This window comes from Aquila chrysaetos, chromosome 17 (genome assembly GCF_900496995.4).
Source record: "Aquila chrysaetos chrysaetos chromosome 17, bAquChr1.4, whole genome shotgun sequence".
Taxonomy (NCBI): domain Eukaryota; kingdom Metazoa; phylum Chordata; class Aves; order Accipitriformes; family Accipitridae; genus Aquila; species Aquila chrysaetos.
In genome coordinates this window covers 447,683-461,035 of record NC_044020.1, presented here as the reverse complement: position 1 = coordinate 461,035, position 13,353 = coordinate 447,683, and the positions used below count along the sequence as shown (strand labels likewise).

Below are 13,353 nucleotides of genomic sequence, written 5' to 3'. Positions count from 1 at the left end.
ATAATTTGCAGCACGTTGCATCCTGTGAAGGAGATGAAGGGTGTTATTTTCCTGTCCTGCATGCTCTTCAGATCCTGCCACTTTATGAATTTTCCTCTTGTAATAGCTGTTGACTGGGTTGGGGTTTTTTTTCTTCTTTTCTTCCCCCTCTTGGTATTCCAGAAAGACTTGCTGCTCTCTCAAGCCGTGGCTGCCTGCCTGGAAACCTTAGTGGAATACCTGTATGTGAAGAACCAGGATGTTGGTAAAGTCTTCCTGCTCTTTCTTCTCCTGGGTTTCCCTCCTGCAGTGATTTTGAGCTCTTTGATCTCCATCCAGTAGCGCCCTGGAGCAGATGCTTAATGAGTTTATGCCCAATAAGAAAAATTATTTGTATGCCTAAAGTTAATCATGTGCTTTATGGGATGAAATCACAGTGCCAGGCTCCCCTGCAGGCATGAGCCCTCACTTTGGCTCTGGACACCAAGATGCTTTCCAGAAGGAAAAAAGTCATTCCCCACCCCCCCATATGGTTAGAGTGAGAGGTTTAGGAGTGGAAGGAGTGTAGCAATAGTCTTTCACTTCCAGGCCAATTTGTAGCAAACCTTTAGACCATAAATATAGGGGAGGGAGGATCTGAATATGATGTCTTCCACACGGACAGCATTGGTCACAGTTTGGCCCTGAGGGAGGGAAAGGGAGAACAGGGTACTAGGCAGCCTTAGGGAATGGAAGCTGGAAATTCTAGATTTCCAGGGGCGAACGCAGACCTTGGTTTCCAGAGTCCATGTCAGACCTTATGTATACCATGTTAGCAATATAACCTAATACGACAGTGTTGTACAGTTGGGGGGAAGAACAGACCCTTCTGCTTCTTGTCAGCCTCCTGCCACAAAGTCCAGGTGCTGGCTCTGATCTTACAACAGACACAAAGTTCTCTGTACCCTGACCTGTTCAATTCAGTCATTTAAACACTTAAGAGAAGGGGATGGAGTGAATGAACACCAGACAAAAGGGACGCTGGTGGGAGAAAGGAAGCGGTTGAATGAAGATGTAATACTGCAGATAAATGACAGCCAGTAGCTGAAGGGAGACTATTAAAAGGCTAGGTTAACCAAAAAAAAAGGTGGCATGTTATGGGGAGGTTCCGCTGATTTGGGATTAAGCTAATGAAATGCTGCTTCAGCAACAGCTGAACCTGTCACTTTGGCTGCCCGAATTCTTGCTGTGGTGCAGAAGTTCACAACAGCGATAACAGGAGTCTCCTTATTCCAGGCAGAATGAGAGTCATAGCTATGTTAGACTGAAAGATGTGAGAACACTGCCAAGAGTGTGGCCTGGACTCTGACTCCAGGAGTTGTCTCATTTGAGGCTTTCTAAAACTCTCTCTTGATCCAGAGGGTTTTCCAGATGCGCAGAGCAGGCTCAGTGCACAGTGCTGGTACTTTCTCATTTCCACCAGCTAAAAGATGCCCCCCAAACATTTTCACATGATTTTTTAGTGTTGTTTTCCCATAGAAAAGATTCTTGTAGTGGCAATAGGGAGGTTACATGACTGCCAGTGGAAAAGGGACCTTTCTAAAACTCTGGTGAGTTACCATGCTGTAACAAGTTATATCAGCTGACCTGTTGTAGTTGTCCATCCCATGCTCCTAACCTGCAATAAATACCAGGTAACAACACTTACCTTCAGCATTCAGTGAGAGACTTCATGCTGTCACAGACAGTGACCTTGAGCCTTAACTTTGTTTATCGTATATGTTCCTTACTAAGAAAATGTTCTCTACTGATTGTTTGCATTGCTGCCACCAGCCTGGCTGGTCCCCATAGTACGCTCTCTGCTGCAGATCCAGGCTTGGTTTCTGCAGCTTATGTTATAGGGCTTTCTTCATTCCCCAAAGGGTATTCTGCAGCTGAATAAAACTGTGGTTAGGAAACTTGTCCTCATATTGAAACCAGAGGGTATTATTTTTAAAACCCTGAGCTAAAGATATCCCCTTACTATTTTATGACGCGCACCCCAGGAGAAGGTTTCTCTTCCTGTACCAGCACAAAGATGGACAAAATGTATTTTCTGCTTTAAAAAGCTATTAAGCTTTTGTCCTCATGACTAAACTCTTGCCCAAAGAGTGACAGATTAAAAAGCAAGTAAGAACAGAGCAAAATATCCCCTTAGTGTTTCACAGCGTGGGGTCTAGAAGAGAAAACTTGGGGTCAGTATTGAAGACTGTCCTTATCCGGGTCCAGCCTGTCACTTGGCCAGTTTTAAAGCTGTCTTTGATTGGCTTCTCCTTCTCTCCCAGCTCTACATGTTGCTTCACAGCCCTGGCACCGATTCCTGCTCTTCGCACTACTCAATGGGGGCCAGAAGTCCCTTCTGCAGCCAGGAGTTCTCAGGCTGGTGACTTTGGTGAGCAGGGGAAGGGCAGGCTGTTGGCCATGTTTACCAGTATGTTGGTACAGTGCAGTTATTGGAACTTACACCCTATGCACACACAATCTCAGATACTGCCGTGGCTTCGTCTGGCACTATATTTGTGCCCTATAATAATGATACTTTCAAGTGAACTTCCCTTCCACACCCTGCAGAAACTGACTGCTGTTAGTGAGCACCTCCTGTTCTTCTGGTGTTCGTAGCATTTATTTACATCATCTAGGACCGCTGGGGAGGAGAGGGGAAACCTGCAGAGAACATGCAACTGCTGTTACCAGTCAGGGAGCGTGCTGCAGTGCTCTGGAGAACAGAGCTCTGCTTGGCATCACAGCTTGTCTCCCTGTCTTTGACCTTACAGACCTGACTTTTCGGGGGGGGGGGGAGTTACTGCAACCTCCTGCCCTGCTGTAGGTGGGCCCTGCGAGCAAGAGAGGGGATGTGGTCCTACCCAGCAGAAACACTGCAGACAAAGCCCTCGTGGCAGTGGATGAGAGGAAGGCGTTTAATGTGAACCTTCCTCCTCCAAATACAAGATGTGTCTGTGAATATTTGCTATTCTTACTTCACTTTTAAAAGGTTACCTGGTTTATTTTAGTTCCCTCTGACCTAAACCAAAATAAGTCTGGTTATAAACCAGAGCACCATCAACACAGATATTTGCACTGGTTCTATTAGAAGTGGTATAAAAATCAGGCCTGTGCTTAAGGTGCTGCAGCATGCCGTTACATAGAAGAGGCCTTTCCAGGAGATGAGTCACTGTTGGAGTCTGTGGGTCTTTCACTATTTAATGCCTCTATTTTTTTCCTTTGGTCAAGTTTCTGAAATATCAGAGCAGCAATATTATTTCTCAAAAAGAAATTAGCCAGATTCTCCAGGAGGCAGCAGAAGCCAACTTAGCAGAGCTGCCTGAGGCCACCTCTCGTGCTCTTCACCTCTTCCTTTGTCAGGTAAGAGCATGGTGACTGCCTAGGAGAATGGGAATGGAATCCCTAGGGGTTTGCTTTAGCCTTTGATGGGGAGCCGTAAACTTCCTTTGAGGCGGTTATAGTAAGATGAAGAGGAATCCCACAGCTGCTAGCTTGGCCTACTGCCTTGAGGGGTGTACACTGAAATCAGAAAGGGAGTGATGCCAGCAGCTGCCTAAACTGTGTCGTCATATTGGGCATGCCCTTGATTCCCTCCTGGATCAAAGTTTGAACGTCCCATTGCTCTGTGTGGAGATGAGGGAGGGAGGTTATGAGGAGCAAGCCCAACAGTTTCCTGCTGGTCTGGAAATCGTTCTTTCTTCTGACTGCTCAGATTCAGAGCAGTCATTGCCAGGTGGAGCCAGTGCAGTTGAGGACCATTCAGACCTTGCTGGAGCGCCTCGTGGGACAGAGGACCGCATGTGTAAAACATCAGGACATTGTGTATCCTTTGCTGGGCAGACGCCTTTGATAGGTGATGTTGAGAGTGGTAGGTGTAACAGAGGTGGAAGGGATACTCCTTCCCTTGTTCCAGCTGAAGGCGAACACAATTGCAAAAACTCGGAGTGGTTGCTACACTTGGCTAACTTTGGGATGAAAGGCTTTGTCATCCCCAAATTTGAGAAGACATTTGGGAAATGAGGAGACATTTGGGACGAAAGATGGGTGGGTCTCTGTGCTGGGGTTGCATTCATCTATATGGCAGGGGTGGTCTGATGAAAGGGGAGCAGGCCGGGGAGCCTGTGACTTCAAAGCAGTAATGATCCCTGTATTGGTCTCCCTGGAGGATGAGAAATCACTTAACCTCTGTCTGCGTGCTAACTAGCACCAGTACGCCCATGAAGTCGTGGAAACCCGAAGATGACTCGAGCACTTTCAGAGTGCAGTGAGCATTCGGAAGCTGCCGAGTGGAGTTACTGAATTTTGTTCTGCTCGGCCTTAGAGTCCCTTCCTGAGAGCTGAATCCTCCTCTTCATGGACGGGAGGTGGGGGCCGCTCCCAGATTACTTGTGGAGAAGGAGGGAGCCTGACGCAGTGTTTGTTTATTTCTCAAACCAACTGCTTTTGCCTTCCTGTTTTCATCACGCCGCATTGCCTCAGACAGGTAGCAGTGATGGAAGCGGCCCCAGCAGTGATTTCCTGTTGGGGTGGGGACTTCCTCCATTGTGGGACACTGTCATCGGCCACGTGCAGGGCATGGCCTGGGTGAGGCGTTTGCTACCTCTGAGAAGTAGCCTGTCCTCGTGCTTGCCCCCACTGTGATACTACTGCGCTGTGGTGGGACGCTTGGAGCGCAAGTTGTCCGGGTGGAGACCACCCAGCCCCATGAAGTTCCTCTGCACTGCCTTTGCCCGTCTGTACAGGGGCGAGGGAAGGGGGACAGGAGGTCTTGTTACATTGCTGAAGTGGCTCCTCATTTCTGGCTTTTCCACATACAAAGAAGCCTTCAAATCTTGGTTGTTAGGAAGGCTTTGGGTACACTCAAAGAGCAGCAGTGGTGGCTGCCTGAATGGGAGAGTCATGAACGCAGAAGACAAAACCCTCTGGTCAAAACCAAGTTTTGACATCAGTTTTGTCAAAAAAGAACTTTCTTCAGGTTTGCCCACGCTGGTGTTTTTTACATCTGTTGGTGGGGTTTCCACGGCTTGGGGGAGGGCTGGTTCAGTAATGAAAACCTCCCGCCAGCAGTGTGTCAAATGTGGGAATTCCCGTAGCGCGCTGGAGTGTCAGCCATGCCTTCCCTGCGGTTTCCACTCATGCCAGCCACGACAGATGTCTGGGAAGCGTGGCAGTGTCCCTCTCGCACATTGGAGACTGAAATGAGAAGATGGGGTGCACGCAGCAGAGGAGCGGGGATGGATCAGGAGAACCCATCCTGCCCTTTATTCCCAGTGAGTAGTAGAGGGAAGAAGGGCGAAGGAAGTCGTCTGTAGCTCATTTTCGGAGAAAGGTTTGTTGAGAATCGTTTATAAAGCCTGGTTACTGAGACGGGGCTCCTTTCCTTTTCTGTGTGGGGCGAAGCCCGGTTGATGCTCCTCGGTTCTCACGAACAGCCCTGCCTGGCGGGGACGCCGTCGCCCCGGGCGGGCCGGGGCTGCGGAGGCGGCTCTGCTCCCCCGCCTTAGCTGGCCGTGCTGCGGGCTGGCCCTTTCCTCGGGGCCGGCGGGGTGCGGGGGGGGGGCTCGGCCGGGACCCCCGGGGAAGCAGCGGTGCCGCTGGGCCCACCGGGCAGAGGCGGCTTCTCCGCGGTGGCAGAGTGAGCCCGTGGGCTGCGGCCCCGACCCCTCCGCCTGCCGCTTCTCCCCGAGCGCCGTTCGCGGAGCCGGGGGAAGCCCGCCCGCGGCGGGAGCAGACCCCCGGGCCGGGGGTGGTGGTGGGGATCGCGGGGACCGGTCCCCCCCGGCCGCGGGAGCGCGGTCAGCGCCGGCGGGGCCGGGCCGGGCCCGGGGCGGGGCGGTAGCTCAGGAAGTGACACGGCGGGGCGGGGAAGCGGCGGCGGCGGCGGCATGGCAGCGCGGCGGGAGTGAGCGCCCACCCCGGTACCCGGTACCCGGCCCGCAGGTGAGGGGGCAGCCTGCGGGAGACGGGCCGGGGGGGGGACGGGGACGGGGACCTGGGAGCCCTCCCTTCCCCTCCCCGGGGGGTCGTGGCGGGGAGCGGGTGGCCGCTGCGCCCCCCCCCCCCCGAGGGAGACCCGGGACGGAGGGAAGCCCCCGCAGCCGGGGTGGCCGGTGAGCGGGGCGGGCGGCGCGGCCCCGGGGCTGCCTGGCTGGAGCTTCGGTTACAGGGGTTTTGCCCGAGGGGCCACCCCCCCCGTGGGAGCCGTGTGGGGAGCCGCCCGCCGGCAGCACCGGCCCGGCAGCCGTGGGTGCGCACCCCCCGGTGCTGCCTGCCGCGCCCGCGGCTCTGCGTGGGTTTCCCGCGGCGTGGCCGGGCTGGTCTCGGCTGTTGCGGTCCCCCTGCGCCTGCCATCACTTTCGGCGGTGCTTGAGGGAGACACCCCCCCCACCCCTCCGCCTCTCTCTCCGTGCCCGCCGCCGCCCCAGCCCCTCGGGGGGCTGCCGACCCCCTCCCGCAGGATGGGAGCCACGGGGGTGGGCTGGGACGGACCCGTTCCTGCTGGAAGTCGCAGCAGCTCCCTGCCTTCCGTCAGGGCTGTCCGTCCCCGCGGTGGGCCAGCTCTGGGTTTGGGGGTTGAGGGACTTCGGAGGCAAGCTGGTGCGAACGGCCCTTGCCGTGCCACTGATCATGTCAGCCCTGTGGAGAAACGTCCTGGCAGAAGAAGTCTGAGCAGCCTGTGTTTTGCTTCAGAAGCTTTTGGTTCAGCTGCGACAAGAGATTAATCCTCATCTGGTTGTCGGAGGAGCGGCTCGGGGATGGATTCGTGGGGCGGGGAGTTTTCGTTCCTTGTTTCGGGGCAAACGGGCTGGTGATGCTCTGCCCCTGCGTTTCAGTGCCCTGCGGAGGGGAAGGGGGGTCCTGCGAAAGTCCCTCCTGGGAACCGAAGCGTGGCAGCGTGGCTCTGCCTCGCGAGCTCATTAAGCGCATAAATCCCGGGGATGCTCAGTTCAGATGGGGCTCTTGCAGGAGAATTTATAAAGTCATTAAAAACATTTTAATGGAAAGTACTAACCATCTATAACACAGCATCTGTTGTCGTGTCTTTGGAAAAACATGTCTAAATTAAGAGAACGGGAGACAGCGAGACAGACTGGTGGGCTTTCTGCTGAAACAACCAGCTGGCCGGGGCTGCAAGGGAATGTTGGTGGAAACTCCTTCCCATCTGTAGCATCAGGCCAGGCCCTGGCTCCCCGGACCGCTCTGGGAGCGCCGGGCAGAGCTGGCTTTGGCAAGGATCAGTTCAGGGAGGAGCAGGGAGGGAAGAGAGGAGCAGCTCTGCGGTGTTTCTGTCTCATCTCGTCCCTCAGTGGGTGTGAAGACACGAGGGAGGGTTCGTGGGGAAAGCATGGAGGAACATCTGCAAGAAGCTTTGGCATCCCTGCGCTTACACAGTCCGGCCTGGAGAGGAGGGAATGTCCTCTGCTATTAAAACGGGGTGAAAAGGGCAGGGCAGCAAAGGGAAATAAGCTCAGGCTGGTCCCACGTGGCACCAGCAGCCTCACTTTCCCTGCGGGTGAGGGCAACAACTGGCTCCTGCTTCATTTTCACGGGGGTGTTTCAGCCTGATGGACAACAACGGTCAGTAGCTTCGATGTGAGAATGAGTGTCAGCAGGGAAGGGGTCAGATGAAAAGGTGATGGGCTTCTGGTATGGCGTGGTTCTCCAGTCCTCTTCTGACCTTGTCCCATGGCACAATCTGTAGAACTGCTGCAGGAGGATTTGTAAAGTCATTGAAAACGTTTTCATTGAAAACACTAGCCATCTATGCTGCAGCATCTGCTGTCGTGTCTGTGGAAAAGCCCATCTCCGTTCTGAGACTCGGGGGCAGCCAGGCAGGCTGGTGGGCTCTCTGCTGCAGCAACCAGCTGGCCGGCAACTGCTTCGGCCGAGAGCCGTGCCTTGCTCTGCTGCTGCCTGAGCGGGTTTTTTTGCAGCTCAATGTCTTCCTCCTTGGAGCGGCCGCGGGGCATCCACCAGCCACCCGGCTCCCGTGTCGGAAAGGGGGGATGTGGGAGCCCCTGCCCTGACCAGGAGTGCCGGGACTGCTGTGGGCAGCGTGGCAGAGCTGTTGTGGGGAGCATTTCTGCTCTTTGCCTTTCAGCCTGGTCTGGGGGCCACCGGCTGCCTCCAAGGTTTCTCTCTGATTCTCCACAAGCACGGCAAATAGCCAGCCTGGTCCTTACGGCTGCACGTCTGATCCGAGGGGCAAACAAGGGCCCGGGTCCCAGGGCAGTCACAGTTTGTGCTTTTGAGTTGCTGCTCTTCCGCCTCCCCGAGAGCCTGGGAGGGAGGGAGCATCTGCGGAGGGCTCTGCAGAGGGTGGACCCACACCCCCTCACTGAACCAGGCCTGGGGTCCTTGGGTCGTGGTTTTTGGCAGGGTGAAGCAGTCTCTTGGAAGCCCACCAGGCTGGCGGGTCCAGCAGAGCATCTGCTTGCCTGGGCTGGAGAATTTCTCCTTATAGCCTCAGCTTATTGGTGTCCTTTGTGGCCTTTCAGGGTGGCTGGAATATGCCTTAAGCCTCATGCCACAGCGGGCAGAGGGGACTGACCCCGGGCCCTGCGTGGGAGGCTTGTGCTGCTGTCCTGGCTCTGCATCGCATCCGAAATGCAGAGCGTGATGCTGAGCCCACACCGGGGGCAGCCGTCTCTTCCTCTGTAACGCTGGTTGTAGTTACTCTGATCCGTTCCCTTCCAGGGGTGCTGCCTTTTGCGAAGCACAACAGGAAAATGATGCAGAGGGTTTCTCGAGTTTGCCTGATGCTGTTTCCCTGCCCGTGCCGGGGGTGCGAGGGCACTTGGCTCAGCCTCCGTGGGAGCTGCTGCTGCTCCTTGCAGGGCTGGGAGAGCTGCCGGTGCTGCCCGCTTTGCCTTGCTCATGGGCCTGAGCTTGAACAAATTGTATTTGTTTAAAAAAGAAAAACAACAAGAAAAAAACCAACCCTAGATTTGGTGCAAAGAAGAGATTTGTTTCTGTTCCAGTTAGGGCATTGCAGGGAGAGGCTCGGCTGGGCGGGCGAGCTCAGACGCAGGGGGAGAGCGGGGGGACGGGGTGAGGGCAGCTCTGGTGGCCTCACACATCTGCCTTTCCCTCCGGAGCAGGAGGCGGCTCAGGGGATGCCTCTGAAGCAGCTGCTGCTTCCGTAATTGCCGCGGGCCGCTGCTCAGTCCTGCAGAAACCTCATCCCTGCGGACAGGCCACCTTGAATCCCGGTGCCTGGAGGCCGAGGTACTGCTCTCCTTGTCCGAGGTCTAGGCTGTCCCAGGGGCCAGGGTCCTCGTTCTCAAGGACCACCTCCTCCAGCCTCTCTTCTCCACGTTGGCTCTGTCTGAGGGACCCTCGTGGCCAGGAGCAGCCTGACCACGTCCCTGCAGAGCCTCAGGCACCATCTGGGGAGGGACGCGCTTGGGGCGAGGGGGGAGTTACCACCAGGTCACCCAGCTGCTGCTTTTCAGCATGGGGCACACAGCTGGCACTCGGCTTGTAGCCAGGGGAAGGGTCCAGGTACCAGCAGCACCCCAAGAGGTGAAGTGAGATGGTCGAGCCTGGTGCTCGAAGGAGAGGTGGACTTCATCCCCTTGGCCATCCTCCTCCTCCCTTCGGCCCTGCTGCTTCGGTTGCTGGCTGCTCTAACTCGCATACCCAGCAAAAAGCTAGCTGTTATTTTTGGGAGAAGGGGTAGGACTTAATTTTTTCTGCTGGGTCAGTGCTCAGTCAGATCCCTGGGGGCCTAGCCGGTGCCCAGCCAGCAGTGGAGGCAGGTAGAGAGGAGGGGGAGACCAGGGCTTCCCTCGCAGGGGAGAGCGGGCCGGCTGCAGCATCGCCCCATGGCCCTGCTCTGGCCACCATCTCCCGCAAACCCCTCGTGGGGACAAGGGAGAGGCGGGCAAGGACCCTGCTGCTGAGGGCGATGTGCTGTCGGTCCTGAGAGGCTCCTGTGACTTTTCCCTTTGGTAAGTCTCCTCGCTGGTAATTGGTTTTGTTGGTCCATTTTGTTCCAGGCTGTGGCGGCCAACATGGATTTTCTCTTCATCTGCCCCGTTCTGCTGGCGCTGCTGCTGTCCCGGGGCAGCTTCGCAGACCTGGAAAGACAGAGGGTGGACTCCGGCTTGGAAATCTGTATCCTTCTCTGCAGCCTGCCCCTCGTGTCCCGGCGTACGCACCCACGCCTGCTGAGGCTGGAAGGAGCTCGCGCGCAGGGAAAGGGTCAGAGACCACGGAAAGGGGCGCAGGGGGGTGGAAGAGAGAGGACCCAGAACCGCTGGGCAGTTGCCTCTCTGCTCTTCTGCAGAAGGGTTTTAGCCGAGCTCCCAGGTTTGCTAACCAAGCGCCCAGCTCGGTGCAGGAGTGGAGGTGGGTTTTCCAGCAGTGCCTGGCATCCTCCCAAGCGTGGTGCTTTTCCTTTCTGCTCCAGCATGCTGGGCGTCGAGCACGTCTCCCAGTCTGCTCTCGGGAGCGGTGTGGTCACCCGGGTGGCAGAGCACGCCTGTGGGTCGCAGTGCTTTGGGATTGCTGGCTGGGATGATGGGAGAGGCACTCGGTCTCCTCTGTGCCGTGGGCATTTATCACCCACAAGGAAGTGGGCTAATGCAAGCCCTTCCTAGCACACAGCAGCATGCCCTAGTGAACAGGCAAATTATTAAAAGGTATTTAATATGTGTGCTTGTGGAGACGTGTATGGGGAAGGTGGGAGTTCACGCTCATCCTCCAGCCCGTCAGCTGGAGCAGGGGCTGGCAGGTAGAAAGCTCCCTACAAGTGCCCAGCATCCTTAAGTGCCCCGCTGGGGTGTCTGGGCAAAGGGGCTCGCTGGAAACCCATGTGTCATCCTGGCTTAGGCGCTGCCCCCCAGCCCTCAGGCACCCTGTGGAGACCTGGGGGGGCTGGCATGGTGCCGGGTGCCCGGCGGAGAGGGAGAGCAGGAGCGTGGTGGGAGCGTACCGACAGCGTCCTTGACGGTGGTGCAGATAAGAAGCTGTTTGAGGTGAAGCGCAAGGACCAGATGAACGCGCTGAAGAACCTGATCGAGCTCAATGACATCAACCAGCAGTACAAAATCATTGACATCATGCTCAAGGGACTCTTCAAAGTGAGCCACGGCACGGGCCACCCTCCGGGCTCGGTGTGCCGTGGGGCTGGGGAGGGTGGGCAGGAGAAGCAGGGAGGGCCGAGGGGCCTCCATGGGGTCAAAGAGAAGAGCTGGGTGGGCAGTGGGCTTTAGGACTTGAGGGTGGGACGCCGTGGGGCTTCAACACGGGGCGGCTGGGGCAGCACCCCCGGGGTTCGGGGAAGGGCCAGCAGGACGGGGCAGTAACCGAGGGCTCTGGCAGGTGCTGGAGGACTCCCGTGCTGTGCTCATCGCTGCCGATGTGCCTCCAGACGGGCCTTTCCCTCGGGACGAGAAGATAAAGGATGGTGAGTCCTCTCCGGTCCTTACCCCCTCCCTTTCCTAGTGCTCTGGGGCATCGCCAGCGTTCCTCCCGGGACCGGCACTGGGGTAGGTCCAAAACCCCCATGTACCCAGACCAGACCTGGGCTGGTCCCTGTCTGTCAGGGATCCTGTTGCTGCCTCTCTGACCAGTTTGTACTGGGGAGCCTACCCATTCGCCCTCAGCCTCTCCACCTCCCGGTGGGGACGTAGGCGCCAGAGGAATGGGGCATGTGTGCTGACGGGGCTGGTGGCTGTCCCCACAGCATACTCCCACGTGGTGGAGAACACCGCCTTCTTCGGGGACGTCGTCCTGCGCTTCCCCAAGATCGTGCACCACTACTTCGACCGCAACTCCAACTGGAACAGCCTCATCCGCTGGGGCATCGGCTTCTGCAACCTGACAGGCGTGTTCGAGCAGGGACCCCACTCCCAGGTCCTGGGGCTGGTACGGCTCCCGGTTCCCCCCTGCCGCATCCCCACTCTGCTGCTGGGGTTGGGGAGTGAGGTTTTGGGGGTAAAAGGAGGGCAGGGGGAGTGTACCCCATCTCTGAGGGGTGTCCTTGGGCTGAGGGGTGGGGGAAGAGCATGAAGGGGGCTGGTGGGGAGGAGGGGACCCTGGTCACAGGGGAGAGGCACCGCTCCCCGACGCGGTCTCCGCTCTGCTCCACAGATGGCTCAGGAGCTGGGAATCAGCGAGAAATCACCCGATTACCGCAATCCCTTTAAAACGGACCACTCTGAGGTAAGATGGTAATGCCGCCGGCTCACCCCGTGGGCTTCCCCATCCCCGTTGTGGCTCCAGGCAGCTGGCTGGGAAAGGGAATGAGTGGCTTGGTGGGGAGCGGCCAACCCCCCCCAGCACAGAGGGAGCTTGGCCAAAACGTGTGCATTGAATTCCCCAGCTGGGCTGCAGTTGGTTTTGGGTGCCTGGTGCCATCTCCCCCCGCCTGTGGCCACCTGCCCCATGGAAGCATCGGGACCCCATTCGCCTGGTGCCGCATCCAGCCTCCAGCCCTCTGGCATCGCGGGGCTTGTGCGATGGGTTTGGGGGAGGTCGTGCCTCTGGGAGGCTGCGGGGGCTCCCCCATGCTGACCCCCTGCCGTCACCCCGCAGTTTTTCCCCAGTGCCGACACCTTCCAGAAGGCGCTGCGGGAGGAGGAGAAGCGGAGGAAGAAGGAGGAGAAGCGGAAGGAGATCCGCAAGGGCCCGCGCATCTCCCGCTCGCAGTCGGAGCTGTAGCGTGCCGGGGCTCGCGCCTCGCGGCGGGGGCGATGCCGACGGGACGGGGAGCGGCTCGCTCCCTCTCGGCGGCCTCGGGCCGGTGCCCGGCGGTCCCCTTTCCGTTTGTGCCGTGGGTTTTGTTTTGTTGCCTTTCCCTTTCGTTCGGCGGGGGCCGGGCGGCGGTGCCGGTGGGCTGCCCCAACGGGGCTGGGGGGAGCTGAAGTGGGGTACCCCTTCCCCAGAGCCAAAGCACAGACGGGAAGGCAGCGGGGCTGTCCCCTGGGCTGGTGGGGGGCTGTCACCCGTGGTGGGGGCGGGCAAGGGGGACATGCTGCTGCTGAGCCCCGTGGAGAGCCCCGGGAGCCCTCCCCTCCGCAGCACAGCGTGCCCCACGCTGAACGTGCCTCCTCCGTCGTGGGTGGGCTGGGGAGCGTGTCACGCCAAACAGCCTCATGAGCAATGCTGCTTCTCTCAGTTTTGGGGTTGTTTTTTCTTTCTGTTTTAAGCCGGTGATCTCATTGGCACCCCCTGCCTGGCTAGACCCGGTCTCTGCCCAGCCGCTACCTCTGCTGGATCAGCTCTCCCCTCTTTCCAGCGGCTGTTTTACCAAGCAGCATGTGTGAGTTTCATCGGTCAGCCGTAGCTGAAAAGGCCGACGGTGCCGGTTCCCGGCCCGACCGCGTCCCGATCTCCTGGGCAGCT

General features: G+C 57.7%; 1 protein-coding gene across 7 annotated transcripts in view; it reads left to right on the top strand.

Moving 5' to 3' along the window:
• LOC115352627 (coiled-coil domain-containing protein 134) overlaps positions 1-13,125 on the top strand; it is a 46,909-nt gene extending 33,784 nt beyond the window's left edge. The window contains exons 27-35 of one of the 7 annotated variants that reach the window (XM_041129555.1): positions 163-244; positions 2,283-2,389; positions 3,229-3,360; positions 10,002-10,119; positions 10,966-11,087; positions 11,329-11,413; positions 11,693-11,874; positions 12,100-12,171; positions 12,544-13,125. In XM_041129555.1, coding sequence (XP_040985489.1) covers positions 163-244; positions 2,283-2,389; positions 3,229-3,360; positions 10,002-10,119; positions 10,966-11,087; positions 11,329-11,413; positions 11,693-11,874; positions 12,100-12,171; positions 12,544-12,669 — 1,026 coding nt within the window. In that variant the 3' untranslated portion in view covers positions 12,670-13,125. Of the gene's footprint in view, positions 1-162; positions 245-2,282; positions 2,390-3,228; positions 3,361-3,712; positions 5,330-5,837; positions 5,941-9,101; positions 9,229-10,001; positions 10,120-10,965; positions 11,088-11,328; positions 11,414-11,692; positions 11,875-12,099; positions 12,172-12,543 lie in introns of those variants that run through there. The other 6 variants (XM_041129554.1, XM_030041100.2, XM_030041102.2 and 3 more) reach the window with 6 other exon arrangements.
• The last annotated feature ends 228 nt before the right edge of the window (positions 13,126-13,353 follow it).